This window comes from Ctenopharyngodon idella, chromosome 11 (assembly GCF_019924925.1).
Source record: "Ctenopharyngodon idella isolate HZGC_01 chromosome 11, HZGC01, whole genome shotgun sequence".
In the NCBI taxonomy this organism is placed as follows: Eukaryota; Metazoa; Chordata; class Actinopteri; order Cypriniformes; family Xenocyprididae; genus Ctenopharyngodon; species Ctenopharyngodon idella.
The window spans coordinates 6,100,267-6,122,253 of NC_067230.1; the positions used below are offsets into that span (position 1 = coordinate 6,100,267).

At 36.3% G+C, this 21,987-nt stretch overlaps 1 protein-coding gene across 3 annotated transcripts in view; it reads left to right on the forward strand.

The window, feature by feature from the left end:
* Positions 1-12,596: 12,596 nt before the first annotated feature.
* LOC127522906 (chemokine-like protein TAFA-1) overlaps positions 12,597-21,987 on the forward strand; it is a 171,977-nt gene continuing 162,586 nt past the window's right edge. The window contains exons 1-2 of one of the 3 annotated variants that reach the window (XM_051913257.1): positions 12,597-13,228; positions 15,104-15,241. In XM_051913257.1, the coding sequence (XP_051769217.1) occupies positions 15,118-15,241 (124 nt within the window). In that variant the 5' untranslated portion in view covers positions 12,597-13,228; positions 15,104-15,117. The remainder of the gene's footprint in view (positions 13,229-15,103; positions 15,242-21,987) is intronic. The other 2 variants (XR_007932772.1, XR_007932771.1) reach the window with 2 other exon arrangements.

A 21,987-nucleotide genomic window follows, 5' to 3' on the forward strand; every position in this document is an offset into this window, starting at 1 on the left:
AAAAGTATGTGAACCCTTTTGATCGAAAATTTGATCTGATCTAGTAATATAGGCAAAAACTTGACTTAAATGATGCACAGACAATGATACATTCAAGGCTTTTATAATAGATAGTTAGTTAGTTTTAAAAGACAAGTTATCAAATAGGGAAATCTGTATACCTAAACCTCATTTTTATGTTTTTATTGACCATAAAGTATATTGAACACAGTGAACAATGGAAAAAATGTGTTAACTCATAAGTATATTGAAGGTCAGATAATTTTTTGTAATTAAAAAAGATAAACAAATGAAATTTTTTTTCAGGTTTCCCAGAGGAGGATGAATTTCCTCTTTGAATCTTGAATCCTTGAATCATGGAGCTTTTTTGCTATTGTATTCTTGTGCTTGTATATTGGAAGTTATATTGGTTTCAAAGAAAGTACTGTATAATGCTGTATTTTAATGCAAACCGACTAACCACTCCTGCCTCGTAAGGCTTATTGTAAAAAGCTTTAATGATTTACAGTTCGTGCTGTATTATAATATGAACCATCTAATCACTCCTTTCTTGTAAGGCTAAAATGAGAAGCCTTAATGATCTGTATGAACTGTGTCTCATTCCTATAATGTGTCCTCCACTGTATCTGATGATAAAGTAGATATGTAAATCAGCATATTAGAATGATTTCTGAAGTTTCATGTGAAACTGAAGACTGGAGTAATGAGTAAAGCCTTGGTGAGCGTTTAAAAATACAACAGTAAATAATGACAGAATTTACACTTTTGGGACTGTGACTTTAAACTCCTTTAAGTATAAACCCATGCAGGCTTTGATTTGAATCAGGTACAGTATGTTACCATGGCAGACATCTGAAAACAACAACAACAACAACAACAAAAAAAGTATTCCGATATCACTCAATTATTTTGCTCCTTGTGAGAAGGCTTGAAGAAATCTCCTGCTGAGGCCTTGCAGGTCCCCGCACTTTACCGACACAACATCTCTGACCTACTTCAAACATCATGTGCGAGGGGGAGAGGAGAATACAACACAAAACAAACACCCAAGCTACTCTCACTATCTTCTCGAACCGCTGATAGATGGTTTATTCCACGGGGATTGCGAAAAGCCACCAATCTGCTCTCTTTCTTCTGCATGTAAACACCTCAGAGACAAATATGAAGTCTCAGTCTGTCTTATCCCGCACCCTTCTTCAAACCTCTTTGAAAAATGCACAAACACCCTGTTTTATACCAGTTTTCTGTGCCATGCACCTGAGGGAGATTTTACACTGTCAATTAGAGCGCGTAGGCTTGTGTGTTCCTTCTTCTTTACCATGAGGGAATAATTAAGACGAGCCTTCAATACACAACGTTCCACATCATTCTCAGTCCTGAAGCTATCATAAATATTGATTTTGAGGAAAACTGCAAATTCCTGTCTCTCAAAATGCTGCAGGAGAATGAAGCAACAAGCTTATTTATGTACTTTTTTTTATTTGTTAACCGTTAATTAAGACCTAATAATTGAGCAAATAGAGACATGCTGTGATTTTAAATATGCTTTGGGGCAAAATCACTAAACGGCTGTACCACTTTTGAGTACTGTTTTTTAGCACAAAAACATCAGCGATGTGGTCCGTCTGTTGAGTTGAGTCTGCGTAGGACCCCAGGGTGTAGCCTTTTGCATTGCCCATTCAAACAAATTTGCTTTTCCCAAACTTTTTGTCAGCTGAACCCCTTTGACATAAAATGTTTACCCCCTGAGATTATAAAGTATGTTAATATTTCAGTATTTTAACAACACATTCACATGTTTGCGGTTCTCTGATATCAGTTGATGGTCACATGACACATGAGGGTATCTTTTTTAGTAAGTGTTTATATTTTCTTTTTTTTTTATTTTAAAAGTATTTCAATCATGACAACTCTCGGAAGATTTTTAGCATGGTAATGGGTATGACAATGTTAATGTATTTTGTCTTGGCGGAAAAGATCTGCTACGCTGCTGCTGTAGATTATTGCTGTTGCTGCAAAGCAAGTACAGGAACTTGCTACTGCCAATACATACGCCGATACATTGCTGCGAGTAAGACATAGTGCTGCTGCACAAATAGCATATATCAGTAACCCATAGCAGATCTATACAGGTGGAGCTGGGGAAGGTGGAGGGTTTTAGAGGACCTCTGAAGCGCGCTGCAAACTGCTATAGTGAATGTAACCAGCCATTTAATTGTGTGAGCAACAAGCTCATTGACTGCAGAAGTGACATGGACCAATCAGCTTGTGCCAAGTAGTTAATGCTCTAATTATCATCAGCTGCGTTAAGGACCCATCAGCCTGCGCCATATAGAGTTTCATGACTGAACTATGTATTTTAATTTTACATTATGATTTAATTATTTATTAGCTTTTGAACTCATGAACCACATGCATTACCCTCAGGAACCTTAGTTTGGGAAACCTAATCAAAATGTGAGCTCACTAAAAAAAAAAAAAAAAAAAAAAAAAAAAAATCAATGGATTTGATTATATACTATTAAATGTATAACAATTTAAAAGACATTAAAGTCGGCATTAAACAGAAGTTGCGATAGTCTGTTTTTCCCTGTTGTGATGTATATCCATGTGAAATGGCTTCTCTAACAACAACAACAAAAAAGTAGTCCAGGTCTTTATTTTGCAATAATAATACTGCAATATTCCATAAGAAATAAGAATTGACCATTTTGATTTCATGGTGACTTTAATGTTCTTAATAAAATAGTTCATAATTTGGGGATTTTTAATCAGGCGCTTGATAGAGTACAGATTGAATATTCTTTTTAGCCAGTGGAATCAATTTGGTGTCCTAGGTGGACTCAATTTAACAAGAAGACCGAATTGTTCATGACATCGGTGTGAGTATTTAAATTAAGTCATTATCATTCTTTATCATAAACTGGACTGTGCTAATTACGTTTGTGCCATTACCTAATTTCCACAGTACCGTAAAGTCTGGCTCTAAAACAAAGCAGACATCCCATATGCAAATAAACTGACATTTGTACCCTGTTGAGGTGAATTTGGTTTAACTCATGGGCCTTGTGCAGCTCTTGTACTGAAATTCAAATGAGGAGACAGGAACATAATATTTACTGTGGAGTTTTAATCAGGTCAGTACAACAGACAAACAACTTCATAACACTGCAGTCAGGCAGTCAGGCTCTTTTGAAGTGACTAATGAAGTTACAAACATAATGTTGGGGTGACCATATTGCGCTTTTCAAAAAAAAAGAGGACATTGCTGGGCGGAGGTTACTTAACCCCCTATTACTCTTTAATCATGAAAACAAATAAAATCGTTAATGCATTATTTAATTCATTTGGAATAATTAATCTAAATTTAAATATACTATTTATGCAACTTGTTTTTTTTTTTGTTTTTTTTTGGATAATTGGATAATATGTAGAAATGAACATTAACTTCTATTTATAAATTTATAAAATAAGTATTGTTCAATGTTAGTTCATGATACCTAATGCATTAACTAATGTTAACAAGCCTTATTGTAAAGTGTTTAATTTAGTTAATTTAGCTCACAATCTCACTCTTTTTGCTAATGTTTTGTACTTTGTTGGACTAATGTGTGCTTCTAAAAAGTTTCCTTTATTTGCCACTGACACGCATTAGCTCTGTAGACGACCATGATGAAAGTACTAGAATTTTTGTGTAATACGTCTGTGAATTTACATTTTAGTTTGGGGATGTAGATGGAGTCAGCTGATCGCTAATGTACCTCAAGCTGTATGACGCATTTTACGGCGGTTTCCCACATACTGTATGAGCAAGGCATTTTCATTTCGGTGAATGGGGTGAATTCTGGGACGTGACAATCATAATAAGTGCCCTTATTATGCTTTTTTGGATATTAACTTTTCTGTAGTGTGTTACAAAGCTCTATGTAAAAAGGTCTGCAAAGTTTCAAAGATCAAAGTGCATGATAAATGGAATTCTTTTCTCCCAAAAGAAAGGGCCAATTCTGAACTGCCTTAAACGAGTTGGGTATGTATATAGGTTTGTAACAAATTTGCATATTGCCAGCTTGTGGCCTTCATTGGCTGCTGCCTGCAAACATCTACAACATGACTCATCCTGAAACACTGTAGTTGTTGCTGAGGCCTGGAAGAGTTGGAGATGAAATTCAGATATGCTAATCTGTTTATGACACATGCTGTAAGCTGTAGACCAATCACAACAGACTGGGCTATCTGACCAATCAGAGCAGATTAGGCTTTCGGAAAGGAGGGGTTTAGAGAGACTGAATCTTTGATCTAACTGTTTCAGACACTGGGGGAAAAATGAGATGCTGCTGAAAAGTATATAATAAGAAAATTAAAGTGTTTTTTGACATTTGGATGCATGTAAACCTATTATAGGAGACAAAAAACTAAGTTATGAACCTTTAAAATAAGGGCACTTTAAAGGATTAGTTCACTTTAAAATGAAAAATACACCAAGCTTTATTCACCCTCAAGCCATCCTAGGTGCATATGAATTTCTTCTTTAAGATGAACACAATCGGAGTTATATTAATAAATATACTGACGCATCTAAGCTTTATAATGGCAGTGAACGGGACCAAACGAGTATGAAACTCAAGAAAGTGCATCCATCCAAAGCAAAACGTACTCCACACGGCTTTTAATAAAGGCCTTCTGAAGCGAAGCGATGATTTGGGTAAGAAAAATATCCATATTTAATACATTATAAAGTAAAATATCTAGCTAAAATATCACCAGACCACCTTCCGTATTCAACTTACGAAGAAAGTGTAATGCCTCTAGCAGTTCAAAACGCTAACGCTACGTCCTACGCGTTCCCTATTCAACTTACGAAAAAAGCTTAAGTTGAATACGGAAGGTGGTCTGGTGGAAGCTAGATATTTTACTTTATAACTTGTTAAATATGGATATTTTTCTTACACAAACGCATCGCTTCACTTCAGAAGACTTAGATGCGTCAGGATATTTATTAATATAACTCCGATTGTGTTCATCAGAAAGAAGAAAGTCATATACACCAAGGATGGCTTGAGGTTGAGTAAAGCTTGGGGTAATTTTCATTTTAAAGTGAACTAATCCTTTAAGAGGATGTATGGCCATCCTAATAATATCAGTAGACATTTGCAGTGTTCAAAGATTTATTTCACTGTAGATTAGTGGGATCTCACATCTGATTTTATGATAGTATAATTTTTGATCATTTTCAGGGTAGGATCCTCCTCCCATGTCTGATGTTTCAAGATTCAAGAACATTTTACTTTGATTTTAGTTTAAGGTTGATCAAGGACAAGTCAGTATTTCCTGTTTAAGAACCAGAGAGCTTCATCCGATTAATGCTGTCTTTGTCTCGATAACACAAACCTTTTTTTTTTTTTAGCTATTGTAATTCATTTCCAGGGCCTTTTGGCCTTGAGGCACCTCCAAGCGAAGCAAGATTGTTTCATACGTGCTTCAGACACTCACCCCACTAAGTTTATGAATCATTGAGCGCACTTTCCTCTTCTTGCTTTGGAGTGTTTGACTCTGAAGGTATCTTATGTTGTAAAACATGCACTCCACAAAGTATGCCCCAGTAAGACTTGCTACTCTCCAAGTGGGTGTTGGATTCTGATCTGGTTGATATAACCATAGTTACTGACTTCAAGAAATCAAGAAAATGTTGTCATCATTTACTCATCCTCGTGTCTTTCCAAACCTTCTGCGGAAATTGAAACAACTGATTTGTTCAATATTGGACCTCACTGACTTTCATTGTACAGACAAATAAAAACACAGAGACCCTTTTCGAAATATCTTCTTTTATGTTCCACACAAGAAAGGTTTGTAACAACATGACTGTGAGTAAATGACAGAATTTTCATTTTTGCTTGAACTGTCCCTTTAAGGCATTTTGCAACTAATGTGCAGCATGAAGAAATCATGGGTAGCTGCAGCACCAGACCAGCATTTATCTGTGGAGCTTGGATGCAAACAGCTGGCTCCTGGTGTTTGGACTGGTCTAGCCCGGTTTGGCATGGACAGCGGCGACAGATGCTTGGAAATATTAGGAGCCCAAGAGATGAGAGACTGAAGGAAGGGTAGAGAGCGATAGCTACAGTAATGATAAAGCCAGTGGCGTCCCAAAACGCAAGCCTCACGATGTAAAAAATAAATAAATAAATAAATAAATAAATGAGAAATCCAAACCCCAGATGACAAAACAATGAGACGCGGAATGGCATCACTGTCATAAGCATACATAAACGCCGTGAGAAACGGCTAATTGGATGATTTTTCTTTTAAGTCGTCCTTAGAGGCATATAAAGATGTTTCAAGAAAGACCTTGTTTCAAGTTTAAGTGGCACACAACATTGAAGTAACACAAATGTGATTTTGAAGCGCCTAAAATAAACATGAGCCATATTCATAAGCCATACATTTTCATGAAGTCAGCCAGCACAAAAGGAGTTTTAAAAAACACAGCTAGTCAAATGTTAATGCATTCATCTACACTAATTCAAAATCTTTTATTTATTTATTTTTTTCACCCTGCTGCCTTAATTCTACCTTCTACCCCTTCATTGTGCTTTTGTGGGAGTGCATTAGTTACAAATTATACTCATTTTGTCACATTCTGTGCTTCACGTCCATGCCATTAAGTCCTTCATCTTTAGCGGCTGTATTTTGCTGAGTCACAGCCATTACATTATGGCGCTAACGCTCTGATGAAAGCAGTGGTCAACAGGGCGGCCATAATAAAATTCAAGGTCTATGCTCAAAGTTCACAGGGACTCATAAACTTTTTTTTTCTCATTACTCTTGGTTTCCTTTTTCCTCACACCATATCAGCGTGTCAAAACTAGATTGTTCCCATTATAATCAATGGAGCTGTCAAGACTGGAAGTGGCATGACGTAATGCACCTTCATTTTTTGCTCGCCCCATTAATGTTCCTCCCTAACCATGTTCTTTTCCCTGTTGTAGTTAGTATATGGCTAAATATTTGCCCAAAGTAGGCTATATATACATAGACCTTATGTAGCTCAGTCTTTTTTCAGTGCTGTGCTTGTTGTAAATTCATTTTAAGTCTGTTAGTTTTGCCTCTTTGTCACCATCTCTATTTGATACCTGCAATTGAGGTTAGTTGCGGAATTATCATTTTACGTGGGTTGTGCGTCGGCATCTAATGTTTTGAGGAGTAACGTTGTGTAGTAGGGCTGGGTATTGACACAATTTTCACGATTCGATTCCTATTCACATGCTTTCGATTCGATTATTTTGTATGTAGTATATCAGATACAGTACATGGCAAATTTTCTAGAGGAAAAAAAATCAGCTAATGCTGTAAACTACACATGGGAGTCAGCTGGTACTATACATTACTATAATATTGAAGGTTAATCATATTTCTACTCCAATTTTTTTTTTTTAATATAAACATTTAAATTGTGGCTGTCATAACTGATTTATTCAAGCATGCATTAAATATTGAAGAACATTAACAATTATAATGAATAGGTAACGTGCATATGTTTATCAGAATGCTGCTCTCTAGAGTTCATTTTTCTAGCTGACTAATGAGTTTATGGTCACTGAATATGGTTTTTCTGTGGTAAATGTGACTTTACGTGACATTGTTTACAAGCTGTTTTATTGACGTCTTTCCGAGGTTGATTGAGCTGATTGAAGAAATCAAGAAAATGATTGAGTTATTACACGAGACATGATACGGATTTCGGTAAGTTGTACTGTATCTTTTACATACCTTCAGATGTTTATTCATGTTTATTTTGCGCTGTAACTGGTATTAAAGTGGAGATGTTCACATGTGCGTGCTGCCGCTTCTCTTTAACTGAGGCGCTACAGTGATCTGTCACGCCACATTAATTCATCAACAGAAAACACTGTTCATTCATTAACTGAAAACAGACTAGACTAATCGATTCTTGGGATTTAGGAAACGATATTGGTTCGTAAAAATGAGAATCAATTAAAATCGAGAAATCAATTTTTTTTTTTTTTTTTTACCCAGCCCTATTTTGTAAGCTGTCAGTCACCGCACCGGTGGATACTGTACTTTGGAATTACAGATACTACGTCTTGGAAGTACGACCAAAATAATATGTTTCACCGGAAAATGTTATCTGAACAAGTAAGTAACATTTTGTTGAAAAAAAAGAATAAAAAACTGAAAAAATAAAGCAATAAGCCCCAAGAAGTTGTGGTTTACAGTGAATTTAGAGCAGCTAAGGGGCATTGTTAAAACCCCCTTAGCTGTTATAAATTCACTGTAAACCATGGCTTCACGGGGCTTATTGCTTTTATAAAATGGTTACCACACAAAACAAATATTAAAGCCAAAAAAATATGTATCAATGCAACTTTAATAAAGTAAAATCATTAAAAGACTTCCTTCCGCTGGAAAAAATAGTCCCTGACCGTGAACAGCAACAGAAGTTACATTTATTACGCCATTAGATGGTGGCAAAGATTGTCTTTATGAGCGAGTCACTCAGTCACAAAGACTTTTATATTGAAACTTCTTGTGAACACGGAACAAGACGCAAATGACAAATGCTTTGACTAGCGCTGTCAGTGTCAGCAGGGCACGGGAAAACCCATTAAATGTTAAAAGGACAAGATTGCAGCGGACATTGAAATGGATTTTTTATTATGAACATAGGACTGACCTGAAGGAAAATGCTAAATTTGAATGCACTCGGTCACTTGATATCTCTCTCACAATACTCTTCTACATAATGCAGTAAGCTTCAATGAACAAAATCAATAGAGAACAAACATATGTTTACGTTGCTAAGAGTGGTTGCTAAGACAGACGCAGCAACATATTCAGTGGTGCAGCGATACTTATGTAATGCGGTCAGCTTTATGTTTTCTGGAATTTTACAATGGCTTCGAACACGGCTCAACCAATCAGAATCAAGGGCCATTGCTATCAGTTTTATAATAAGAGTTCTACAATAAATCTAATGGTGATTAAATCTAACGATCACAAAGTCAGCTCATCACGTCAAACTGTGCAAATTATTAGTATTGTTATACTTTGTTCTCAAATTGTTAATGTTAACAACATCAACCTTGCGTGACTACGTGTATATAGTGTGTATTAGCATTATCTAATTAGCATTATCTACCCATTAAAAACCATTAAAATGTCTTAACTGTCCAGCAGAAAAAAAGCAATCTCTGCATCCACTTTAAACCCGTTCAAAACGCAGACTTCACGGACACCTTTCAAAAGCCTTGCTGATATTTTTATTCTTGTTTTCGCACGGGGCCTGGTCGCATTCCCTTTTTTGCTGTCAGCCACTCCGCAGCCCAAAGTCTATTTTACTACTGGTGGTGATTCACCAGTTGTCAATGATGTTGGTCGTCTTTACCATTCTTGATTACAATCCGCCATCAAAATGACAAGCTTAATTATTACAGCTGCTGTAAAAGAGTCTTCAAATGATCCGCCAACCGCAGCGTCCGGCACTCTTTCTTTTTGTATACAGACGTGACGTAATGACGCAAAGGCAAACTCGTATTTCCAGCGGAAATCTACCAGTACCACCCAAGTTTAAAAAACATTATTACAAGCTTACCGTTATGAATCGGGCTAAGGTAAAGAGATAGTTTTGAACACTGGTTATGTACTTGCTCTGTAAATGGTTTTGGATCATTTTTAGCCAGAAAAAGTTACGGACTGCACCTTTAAGGATTTTTTAGATGTTTTTTTTAGCACTGTAAAACAAGACTAATTAAAAACTCATTTTTTTTTTTTTTTTTTTTTTTGCAATTTCAGTTTGTAGACATTCTAAAGCACATTGCGATGTGATTTGGCGTGACGGATCATCGGTCACTACATTGTGTACATGCGGAAAAAAACTTGTTAACAGTTACTCTTACATGGGTGCCAATTACCTCAGTCACTTGGTCTCTTTAGGGCACCCTACTGGGAGAGTAATAAATATCTACCTCTCACCGTTTCATTACACTGTATGTTTCCCCTGTACCCCTTAACAACAGTTATGCCACTCCAGCCTGCGATTCCAGTCTTGGCAGTCTTTCGCGTGGAGACCAGCAAGAGTCTCAGACAACAGAAGGACGAAAAACACCCTTTGGCTAAGCTCACTGTCTACGCTGAAGTAGAACCGTGTTCCTACCATCAGAAATGAATCTCAGATTTAAGCATCAGTTGGGGAAGTCAAGTGCTTTATCTGTCCGATCTTGATTCGCTCATCTATACTTGTACTCGCACTGGCTCTCACACATATTTCCAGCCCTTAGATATTCATGTGACGACAGTGTGTGCAGGTTCTCCGCTCCAGCTGCTCTATGCAGCATTTGTCAGCTTTACTGTCACTGAAATGTCACGATGTAGTCAGTTGTGTCAAGAAAGAAGGAATACATCTTGACACGACTGTCTCAGCATATGCCTGTAAAATTTCAAGAGATTTGGTTTGCCTACATTTCATATCCCAGTTGGCCCCCAAGAGACAGTGGTTTCTGTTGCTAATACAGTGTAGATGTGGTTAGAAATTTAATATTGTATTGTAGACTAAACTCTTATATGTATGCATACCAAGGATAATGATTAAGCATTTTCTATTTCATGACCTATTTAAAATTAGTTTTGGTTATTGGTTATTTAGTTTGGTTATTAAAATGAAGCTGAAATAACTACATGGAATAACAAGAAAATAAAAATGTTGGTAACACTTAGTATGGGGAACACATATTCACTATTAACTACAACTTTTGTCTCAATAAATGCTAATTTACTGCTTATTAATAGTTAGTAAGGTAGTTTTTGTAGCATTTAAGTGTAGATATTGGGTAGGATTATGGGATGTAGAATGAGATCATGCAGAATAAGGTATTAATATGTGCTTTATAAGTACTAATAAACAGCTAATATCCTAGTATAATATGCAATAATAGGCAACTAGTTAAAAGTGAGAATTGAACCCTAAAATAAAGTGTTACCGAAATGTTGCCTTTGCAAATATATTAAATAAGTTGAAGTACTAAAATGACTCACTGTAAAAAGTAATACGCTCTATATACTCAATAAAATTGTGGCAACAGATTACAAGCAATATTATTAATTAAATTCAACATATGAGAATTGAGTTAGAATGAATCAAATTAATTCCTTAAAAGTAAACCATTTAAAATGTGTAAAATTAGCAAACACCATTACAAAAACCCAAAACTGACATAAAAGGCAAAGAGTCAAAATGCCCAACTAAATGAAATATTGATCACCATAATGGTGACCAACCATTTTTTAATAACATCAACATCTAAACCTCTGTTAATTCTTGTGTTTCTCTTTCCTTCAGTGATTCTGCTTGTTATCATCAGGTGTCTTCAATGTTCGCAATAAAAAATAAAGAGTTCTTAATTCATCTTTGACGTCTGCCTGCTATTCAGATGTTTTTGTTTAAATTTTACTTACATTTTACTCGTTTTAAAAGGTTGACATTTAAGGAATTAATTTGATTAATTCTAACTCAGTTCTATTTGTTGAATTTAATTAATAATATTGCTTGTAATCTGTTGCCAAAATTTTGAGTAGATATAGGGCATTACTTTTTACAGTGTAAAACTGAAATAAAAATAAAGCCAAATAAAAAAAACTTATAAAAATGACAAAAGCACATAACAAAATTACTACAATTTAAACCAAAATCAAAATAACATCAGATATTATTATAAAGCCCTTATTTGTGTGATGAGATTCCTTTTTATTTAATAATTTTCCCTTTATGTATTTCCTAAAGATCTATAATAATAATAATAATTATTATTATTATTATTATTAGTAGTAGTAGTAGTAGTAGTAATAGTAGTAGTAGTAGTGGTTAGTAATTTTTGTATAATTTCAAAATTATTTCAAATATAATTGTATCATTTCTTTTACTTAGTTGTTTATTATTTAATTATTACCGGTATTCATGTTCTTCTCATTTTCCTTTTGTTAGTTCTATTCTATTCTATTCTATTCTATTCTATTCTATTCTATTCTATTCTATTCTATTGTTTTATTTATTTTTTATGTAATTTTATAGTCATTATTTATTATCCAAAAATAATGTCAGATCATAAAAACCTCTGAATTCCCAAAACCGCATCAGCACATAAAGGGGACGACTGTTTCTGTGTGCCTGGCATGCCAGCTGCAACTTTATTCTGGCAACACTCAACAACCAGTGAGAGCCGCACGCAACACAAAGAGCCATTTAGATTGTACAAACAGGCAAAGAAACACAGCAGCAATCTCAGGATAATGAGATGATTGCAAACGCAGCTGTGGACACCCTTCTATTAAACGCGTGTTGCTCTAAGCATATTTCAGTCTCTTTGTTCAAACCCTCCAATATCTGAAGAATTAAGGAAGCATATTGAGAAATTAAACCACCCTTTCTGTCTTCTTTCTAGACTGCAGTTGCGCACAGAAAACACACACATACAAGCTTATATCAACTGTATAGGTGCCTTTCTGTTCGGCTACAGTGGGCAGTCTTGCTTTAAGACGTGTGATGCGTCTCGCTCTCCCACTCGCGAGGCAGTATTGTCATACACACAAGCACGCCTGCACTCACACATGCGTGTGCACACCAATCAGTACACTGGGAAGAGGAGAGACTCGTACTGAGTGGCTTTCAATGGGAGAGAAGAGCTGAGAAGAGAGAGGGACGGAGCGAGCGAGCGCACGAGAGAGAGAGCGAGAGAGAGAGAGAGAGAAGTGTCGTCGCATGTGCAGGACCAAAAAGTGAAGAGGCAAATTAGCTTGTTATCCCCCAAAGAAGCTTCACCTTCAGAAAGAAGCGTGAGGAGGCTGAGAAACAGGAGGAATACGTTGCTTCTCTGGTGATTTAAAGGTGACATGACAAGCCGCTCGTCCCTCAAATCCCAGCTAGTTTCTGACAGCGTTTCACAGCTGTGACGGGAGTTTCTGCTGTCGGGTGCCTGACTGTGTTCGGTGGATTGCATCCAGGAGGACTTACAACAGAAGAGGGGATCAAGGGCAGGAGCGGGAACAAAAGTCTCCTCATCCCCCCGCCCCCCCCTCTGACCCGTAGATCCGAGCAGGAACTTTTGCTGGGAAGCTCTTTCCCGTGAGCATGGATGGATTTATGACTATGTGCTGAGGATATTGGATGAACATTGACGGCAGGTTTCTTTAACGTTCTCCTGACGGTATCTCACAGGTAAGATTAGGTGTGATCTTTCTCGTGGTAGGATGCAAAAAAAAGATTAAATCTTAATCTATAGGAAGTCAGTTTGGAAAGTCAGGAGGTATGTGCATTTTTGAAACGCCAAACTTGACTAGACACTTTTAAGCATGTTTTGTGCATCTCTTGAGTCATTGATAATTTGCCTTATCAAAAATACTAAGAGTTGATAGTTTCAATACGGTGCAGATCTGAGGAGCTTATAGGATTTCCCTGCCAATCCTTTCTAAGCTCCATGCTGCTGCTGTGACATAGGTGAACATAAGACAGCCAATATTTTACATTCAATAACACAAGCTCTATTTTGTACTAATAACATCTGCAATACAGTGCAAGAACAAATATAGAACAAGTATTTTTTTTTTAATCTTTTTTATTCTGAGCCTGAAATGTGTAATAATAATAGTAAAAATGTTTAATTTTTATTATTTATTTATACACTCAAAAATGTCTAGGCACATCTTTTTAAGTGTATAGAGTGCCAGTGATCATGTGCAGGTGTGTCCGAGGACAGTGATGAACATGCGGACCATGAAGTAAAACATGTAAAAGCATCCAACCAGATGATTTATCAGATCAGTGCATGAATTATACGACAGCTGCGAGCACCGACTCCCAAAGCTGCTCTCAATAACCTGCCGGAATCTCGGACACCATCTCATGGAGGAGTGACTAATAAAATTACCTCGAAAATGAAAGATTTGCAACAGAATACGTTGTGTAGGTGTTGAGGTCTAAGGTCCAATGTTGATATTTTTGCTTTTCTTCCGTTACATGTTAATAGACTTGATTGCATGTGCTAAATCTCCTTTTATAATGTTGAAGACAGTAGAAGACAGTTGAAGTTTTTGAGGCAGTTTGCCAGCCAGGGAGAGAATAGCACTCCTCGGGGAACAGTTCACATTTCCACAAAACTGTGGATTAAGGAGGCTTTAGTAGAGCAAAGGGGATTACAATGTGCTGTTAATAATTATATGCTTAATTTTTGGGCTTGATGAATATTCATTGGAAATTTCAATGTCATTTGAGGGTACTCTGAGTGATGATCCTGCCTGTCAGCTTGAAGAGTGAAGGAAAACTCAGATGTGCAATCCATTAATTAAACACTGTTTGCCATTTAAAGTGGAGTTTTTTTTTTTTTTTTTTAGTCAGAAGATTAGTCGAGGAGTAATTTAAAAGTGTTAATAACAATACAGATGTCAGCTTCTGGCGTGTAAATTTAAAGTTAGAGAAAACTTGAACTTGGACTTTATTATTGTTAAATGTTTTGGTTGTTATTAGTGGATTATTAAATGACATTTTGTTTTGACCCTAATTCAGTGTTATTATATATAAAAGCAGTCATGAGGAAACTCATTTGGTTTGTGTTCCTGTCTCGCAGTGCTGATCAATCCAAGGTTATCAACTAGATATGAGAAAACTCACCATAACATAATGCAAAAAGACTTACGGTTATTCCCTTGATTAATTAGTGTGGTTGGTAACACCTTGTTACACGTTACATGTAGTTACTATAGTAATAACTATACATGTTTGCATATTCACATGCAACTAACCCTAAACCCAAAAAAACTAACCCATTTTGTTATTATACAGTACTTAATATGTAATTACACTGTAACAAGGACATAGTGTACTTTAACTGTTGGTTTAAAACTGCAATTGTCAATTTTTTAACTATTTTGACTTTAAATAAAAGTTACAATGTGAAATAATGCTTGTTAATGCCGCAGTATTCAATAAAGCTGAGGGCTGAAATCGTACGTGCATTGTAGGTGTGTGTGTGTGTGTGTGTCAGATAGAATAAACATTCTGCTTTTATCTTCTCTCTTTGATGTCTTTTCTCTTCAGCCGGTGCTCCTGCCATGTCCTGGCTCCTGTGTCTGTGGATAAGTGTTAGCTGCTTATTGCTGTGCCACGCCACTTTGTACGAAACCATCCAGCAGCATCATGTGACCCGTCCGGGCCGCAACGCCATACAGATACTGGGTCAGTGTCTCGTTTAAACCGTATGTTCTTTTTCATTAAGTCGGTGATGTGTTTGCTATTTCCTTCTCGGTATGAACTCTGCTGGTTGTGGAAGTCTATGTGTTGTAGATGTGGTTGTCTGCTTGGGGACACTCTTTTTAGAAGACTTATGAGATTGAGAGTGGATAAAAGAGTTTAAATGCATAAAACGCTAATTCAGGTGGTTAAGAAACTTCGTGGTAGGCTTGTTATATTCTTCTCTTCGTGTGTCCCACCTTGGTCATATGTTGAAAAGAGATTTACGTAGAAATCCAGCTCAAGATGCTTTGTTCTTACTATCAACGAGTGGCTTGTAAAGGGTTTTGCATCGTAAGTTATCCAGACTGCCGCGGTAGAAATCTTCCTTGCGTGTATGTGTGTGTGCGAGACAGGCTTGGGGCTAAACTCTCCTATCAGCATGCTGTGAATACGAGCAGCTTTGATCACAGAGGCTCTGGTGGAAATGACAATTTACGTCTATTGCCTGCTCTATGGAAGTATTTGGCAATTAAGCAGTGTTTCGCTATGAGGGCCGGCGGGAAGAGAGACAGCAAGGTGGGTCTTCCTTCAAAGTATGCAAATGGAAGCGATGTGGCATACTTTCAACAGTGGAGCAGGGATACAGAGAACTCCAAAACAATTTAGCGCATACTCATTAAATATTTGCAATGTCTTGTCCTTATAGATTATGTAGTAAATGTGTTTGTTACTTCATTACTATGGATTTTTGCGTCTAGGGTAGAAAAAAGATGCACACCAGGAGTCCTAGTTTTGCATAGTCTGATTAGTGCCTGAATTACTGCGAACTTAAACTCATTTATTTTTAATTTTTACCATCTTCAGGACACCATACATATGCGAGAGAGCTTCGCATCTCAGAAAGCACTCCAAACCCATTAATCCAATACAAGGAGAGAAAAGTGTGATGAACGTCAGAAAGTCCCGGATGAATTTTTAACACCATTCTTACAGGTTTTTATCTAGCCCAGCAGAGCACGGTGCCAGAAATGTACAAGGATGATTGTGCCCCATAGTAAGTGTTCCCTGAATTATTTAAGGGGTCGGATGAACAACAAAAAGAAATCGCCCCCTCCCCACTCTATGGAATATGGAAAAGTTAGACAAAACCGCATGTGTGAAATCACATCTCTGGTGTTAGGAAGGCCGAGAAGGGCTCAATAATGGAGGGTTGTAGCTTTTAAACACACCCACGCTCGCATGCATCCATATTGCAGCTGCTGAAGACCTTTTCTCTTGTTTTGCTGAAGTGCTTATGGTTTTGCGCATGTTTCTTTGGGGAAACCCAAACAGAAGGGTTGAGAAGGCTGTTTATGATGGTGGGTTTCTGACATGCTACATTTCAGGCAATAAGGGCGATAGCTAAAATTATTGGGGCCTGGGACCCTTTCCTTCCTGGCCAAATAAGTAGGCTATACTGTAAACCCAAATAAGTTGGCAAAAGTAAAAAAAAAAAAAAATTAGTAATCAGTTACATGAATTTTTTTAAGTTAAGAAATTCTAAGTTTAAGTAAGCAGAACTGGCAGATTTCAATTTTGTACTCATACATTTTAATTGCTCTTTACTCAAAATTTTTGAGTAAGTTAATTCATACATTAACCTTAAAGTTATCACGTAATCTTAACTATATATTACATATAAGCAGAAGTGGGAGAGAGAGAAGGGGCTATCAGAGCTGACATCTTAAATGATATTTAGTAGTGTAATTTAGCTAGCTATAACTAGCTAATTCAGCAAATGCTACTGTTATTGGTAACACAATGTTTTGATAACATTAGCATAGCAATTGCTGAAAGAGTACGGCAATATAGAACATTTATGAACTACCTGTTCTCAAACTAAGCCCATGCTCCACTCGTCACCATGATGGTAACCCCCCAAAAAACCCAACATACTGTAAAAGAAGCTCTTCGAAATTGGGATAGCAAAGCATTAAACACTACTAAACTACTTAACGTTAATCTTGCACAAAAAACATTATATAACACTTTAATTTAGTGTTATATATATTAAAATAACACTTTTGAGTGTCATGGCAAAGCATGCTGGGAAATAGAAATCCCAGCCCAGTTTCAGGTAAATTTAAGTTTGTCTCAATTAAAAGAAACAAGTTAATAAAACTAAAAAAAAAAAAATGAAAAATTCTGATTACTTAAAATGTGTCAGTTTTCTGAACTCAGAAGAAAAAGAAAGTTCTAAATACTCATAAAAGTTAATTTGATTGAACTAATTTGTTTAATTTGAGTTTGCCCTACTCAAACCAATTAATTCTTTTGAGAGGTAGGGTTTACAGTGCCATCCCTGGCAAATACACCTTTCACAACATTGTATCTCGGTTGCAATTAGGTAATATTGCAGTACAACATTTTAAAAACGTTTTAGAAACCATACCTTAAATTAAAAATAAATGTTACCAAAATAAATCATTTCAGAAATGTTGTGAAAATACCAACCTGCTATGTTTTCTTTAAAAAAAATATGAATATCACGTGTGTTTACTACAAAAACAAAACCAGGCCAAACTTTTACGTTTTATTTAGGAGTTAAAATAATGTAATTTGCACACTGGAATAAGACATTATTGAACAAAAAAATAACACAATAAGTAAACATTGGTAACATTTTCACATTAAAGTGATTTAGTGAGTAACAAATGTAGTCTGTAGTGAGACTTTCTGATTGAATCATAATTCAGAGTATGAAATCTTTGTATGAGGTTCTTGATTCTGTTAGGTGAACCAGGCTTAATGGGGCTGTTTTATGTAATTCCTTTATAATGGCAAAAGTGCAAAGACATGGAACAGGCTAATTAGATGCCACTAAGCTACTCAAGCCTTCCCACAGAGGCCCTATTTTGTTGCTAACTGAATCAACAAACATCTAAAGCTGGGTGTATCTGCAGCTTTGTTAATGAGCTTTCTTGATGTCAGGTCTGCAGACAGCACTGGCCGCCCTTCTGTGTTACCTGCTAACTGCTGCCATCTTTGAGTCCGTATACTTTGAATGTAAAGGAATATCTTAAAACTGCTTGAGTAATGGTTATTGGATGGAGAGTTTTGATGAAGGTTTTCTCAAGACATCTACTCTGCTTGTAAATTGTGAAGCACATAAAGACTTTTGACAAGAAAAATGAAGTCTGATTTGATGTGTAGCATGATTATACGGTATGAAATCAGAAATAATGTCAGGAAGCCTGGAACCTTCATGTTATCCATATTAAATAAAACCTGATAGGAATTGAAGTTGTCTGTTTTTACTTTTATATCTTATTATTTATGTTCTTATTTTGTTTTTATCATATTTTATTTCTTTTATTTAGGTTCCCACGTGTGCAGTTCTTCTAAAAATATGGGAAATAAAAAAGTACTTTGACTTAAAATTTTGATACACTGACTCGTCTTCGAAATAATCACTTGGACAGCAGTAATTTTATGTGAACAAAAAAAAAACTATGATTAATACCTGAATTAAAATTGATTTTGTAACTCTAGTTTCATTAAGAAGACCTTTTAATATAAATAGATTTCCATTGCCTGGAGAGAGATCTAACATTTTGAAATGTGTTTTTTTCTTTCTAGCCCCTCTTTTTATCCATTGGCGCTATCATCCGGCAATCAAAGCCTATTAAAACAAGTATCCAAGATTAAAAATGAGACTGAATAAAGGAAAGCAGAGCATGATTCATTTTGAAAAGCTGTCATCATTTATTTAACTGTGAAACACCCCCACCAATGATAATCGAGGACAAACACTTTATATCAATGCCAAAAATGCTTCCAAACCCAGATAGGAGAGAACAGCACCATATTACTATGTGGGTTAGACAGAAGTGTTTCAGTGTAACCAGGAGCAATTGTATTTCCATAATCAAGGTGGAAGTTTAAGTGCCTGAGCCAAAATCTTTAGAAAAAGGTGCGATGCAAGCTGATGTCTTTGGTGCTGAAAAAATGTTTAAGGCAGACATTTATCTGTCTACATTTTCTATTAATGACCATTTATTATTAAAGACAAACTCCAGATCGTAGATGTTATGCTGAATAATGGAGAGTGCTTTATACTAAGGGAAGAATAACTGTCTTAAATGTTTAGTTTTGTTTAGTTTAGTTTAGTTTAGTTTAGAGGTAGTTATGGATCAATCAGAACATTGGATGCTAAGCGTTTGAGTTGTGATGCTTATGTAGGCAATACGGATTCAAGTCTGGCATACAACACGTCCTGATAACATTTCCTTTTACTCCACTCCTTTCGTCTCACCCAGTTAACATGTAGAAAAGGCATGTCAGGCAAATCAGATGCTGAATGTTGAGTTTTGGTGCTCATGTGGGCAATGCAGGTTTAAGTCCCAACACATTCTGATACAATTTCTCTATATTTCTTTTTCTTTTTTCTTTTCTTTTTTTTTATAAAGAGGCAAAAAAACATTAATTTTTCATTCCTTCAATACAGAACTCGTATATATTTTTAGGCAATAAATTGGTCTGTTTCAATTTTTGGCATTTCAGATGTTGAGTTTTGATGCTCATGTGGGAAATACAGGGTTGAGTCCAGCATACAACATGTCCTGATAAGAGTAATTTTCTTTTACTCATATATATATATATATATATATATATATATATATATTTTTTTTTTTTAATAAAGGGGCAAAAGTTTGTGCCTGGTCTCATTAGAAAAACGTACCTGTGGGAACTTTTTCGTGAGTCGCAAAATACGTACTCATACGTACATGTCACTGCAGTTTCAATGTGAAATGTCCACTGAGTGGCGCTAAAGACATGTTCAGATAAACAGATAAACGTGAATATGGTACATTTTTATGACGTTGGTTTTTGTACGAATCGCCGCAGTTCTAATTTGAAATTTTGTCCGGTGAGTGGCGCTAAAAGTGTAATGCTCCATTATTTTTTAAAATAGCGTACCACCAACACTACACCTAAACCTATCCGATAGCGTTAAGAAAATCAAATGTGACATAAAAAGCATCCGTAATCGTGCCGTTTTAGCTTGTTTTGATCTCTCATCTTTGAGCTCTTTTACCGTGACTCGTTTTTCCCCGGATTCGTACCCAAGGTTTCCTCGTCCTAAGTCCAACTCCCTATCAGCTGAGCACTTTGGTAAAAAGCCTTTATTAATCCATAATCTGACCCTGTAATCATAACTGTGTATGAAAACGATTAAAAGTGCTTGCTGTTTTACTGCCTCTAGTGTTCATTTCTGTTGGGAACCGCAGTGATATGTACTATGTATTGGTACGTATTTTTGCGACTCGTGAAAATGTTCCCACAGGTACGTCTTTTCATGAGACCAGGTTGAAAAGTTTATTTATATATAAAAAGTCAGGTAGCTTTAGCTGCATAGTTAGCAGAATCATTATTTTCTGAGGATGATGGATACAGTAGTTGTCAGGTCAGAGGTGTCTCTGTACAAGTGTAATCCTCCACGCAGTTCAGGCATTTCACAATATTGCAGAAATCGGCTTACCTCCTATAACAGGAGCTTGACATGAATACCAAAATGGATTTGGTTGCTTTTGAATTCTGTCTCTGTCCCCCAAAACCCTATTTTTTATTTTTTATTTTTTTTTTTTGAGAAACGACCAAACCCCCCAACCCCCGTCACAGCTGAGGCTTATATTGAGTAACGAGTTGAGTCGCTCCACTGCTCCATCACCTGTTCAGGCACCGGCTCCAAGCCGTCTGCATCCCATGAGCCCGGGCAGGACGGGCCCCCACCCGCGTTCCACTCTCAGCCGAGATTGATGGCGGTCCGTTTCTAGGCAGCCAATTCTGGTCTCTCAAGGAATAATCCACTACATTGACAGATGAGCAGAATGTGACATGACACAATCCCAAGCTGCAGTGTTTCTCTTCCTTGTCTTTCTTTACCAAATGAAGGCCCTGGCCGTTCTGGTCTTGGCCGGATACAACGACCGCTGCTGAACGGTGTTGCCGATCGGCTGGTGCTGTAGCCCAGCAACAGAGAGAAAAACTAGCCTCATCTCTTTTCTCATTTATTCGCTTGCCTTCAGAACGGCCCTGAGAATGCAAATTACCAATATCATAGGTGCATGTTGGGTCATAGTTTGGTTTAACCTTAGTCACAATTGTCTTCTGTTATACAACCAATGACGGCAGTGGATTATGAATCAGAAATTTAGAAAATCAGAAAATAGAGTTTCTAATAATACAATAAATGTTAAAAAAGATGGCTGGTGTTTTTCAAAACCTGGGAATATATATATTAGGGCTGTTGAGTGATTAAAACTTTTAATCTGGCAGAGCAATTACCCCAAAAAGATCATTTAAAGTCATTATTGTGTTAAATGAGAAAAGCATCAAATAGACATTACAAAAATTGCTTTAGAAATAAATATTATATTTGATTATAGAATTTATTACGCATGACAGAATCTTTATTTTTGGATGAACTATACCTTTATATGTTTTTTATTAATATGGAATCTGAAATTATTATTATTTTTTAAACTAAATAATTATCTAAATAAGAAACTAAAACTGCCAGTAAGTAGCGGTAAATGTCTAAATGAGTGAGCCATTGAGTCATTCATTCATTTGATTCATTCAAACGGCTGATTCATTCAGGAATGGGGGCTGCATCCGAAAACTGAAAAATTCTGCCTTCAGAGGATGCATTCCAAGGTAGGAAAGCACGAAGGCACGTCTGAATCCAAAGTTAGCTTCATTTCCTG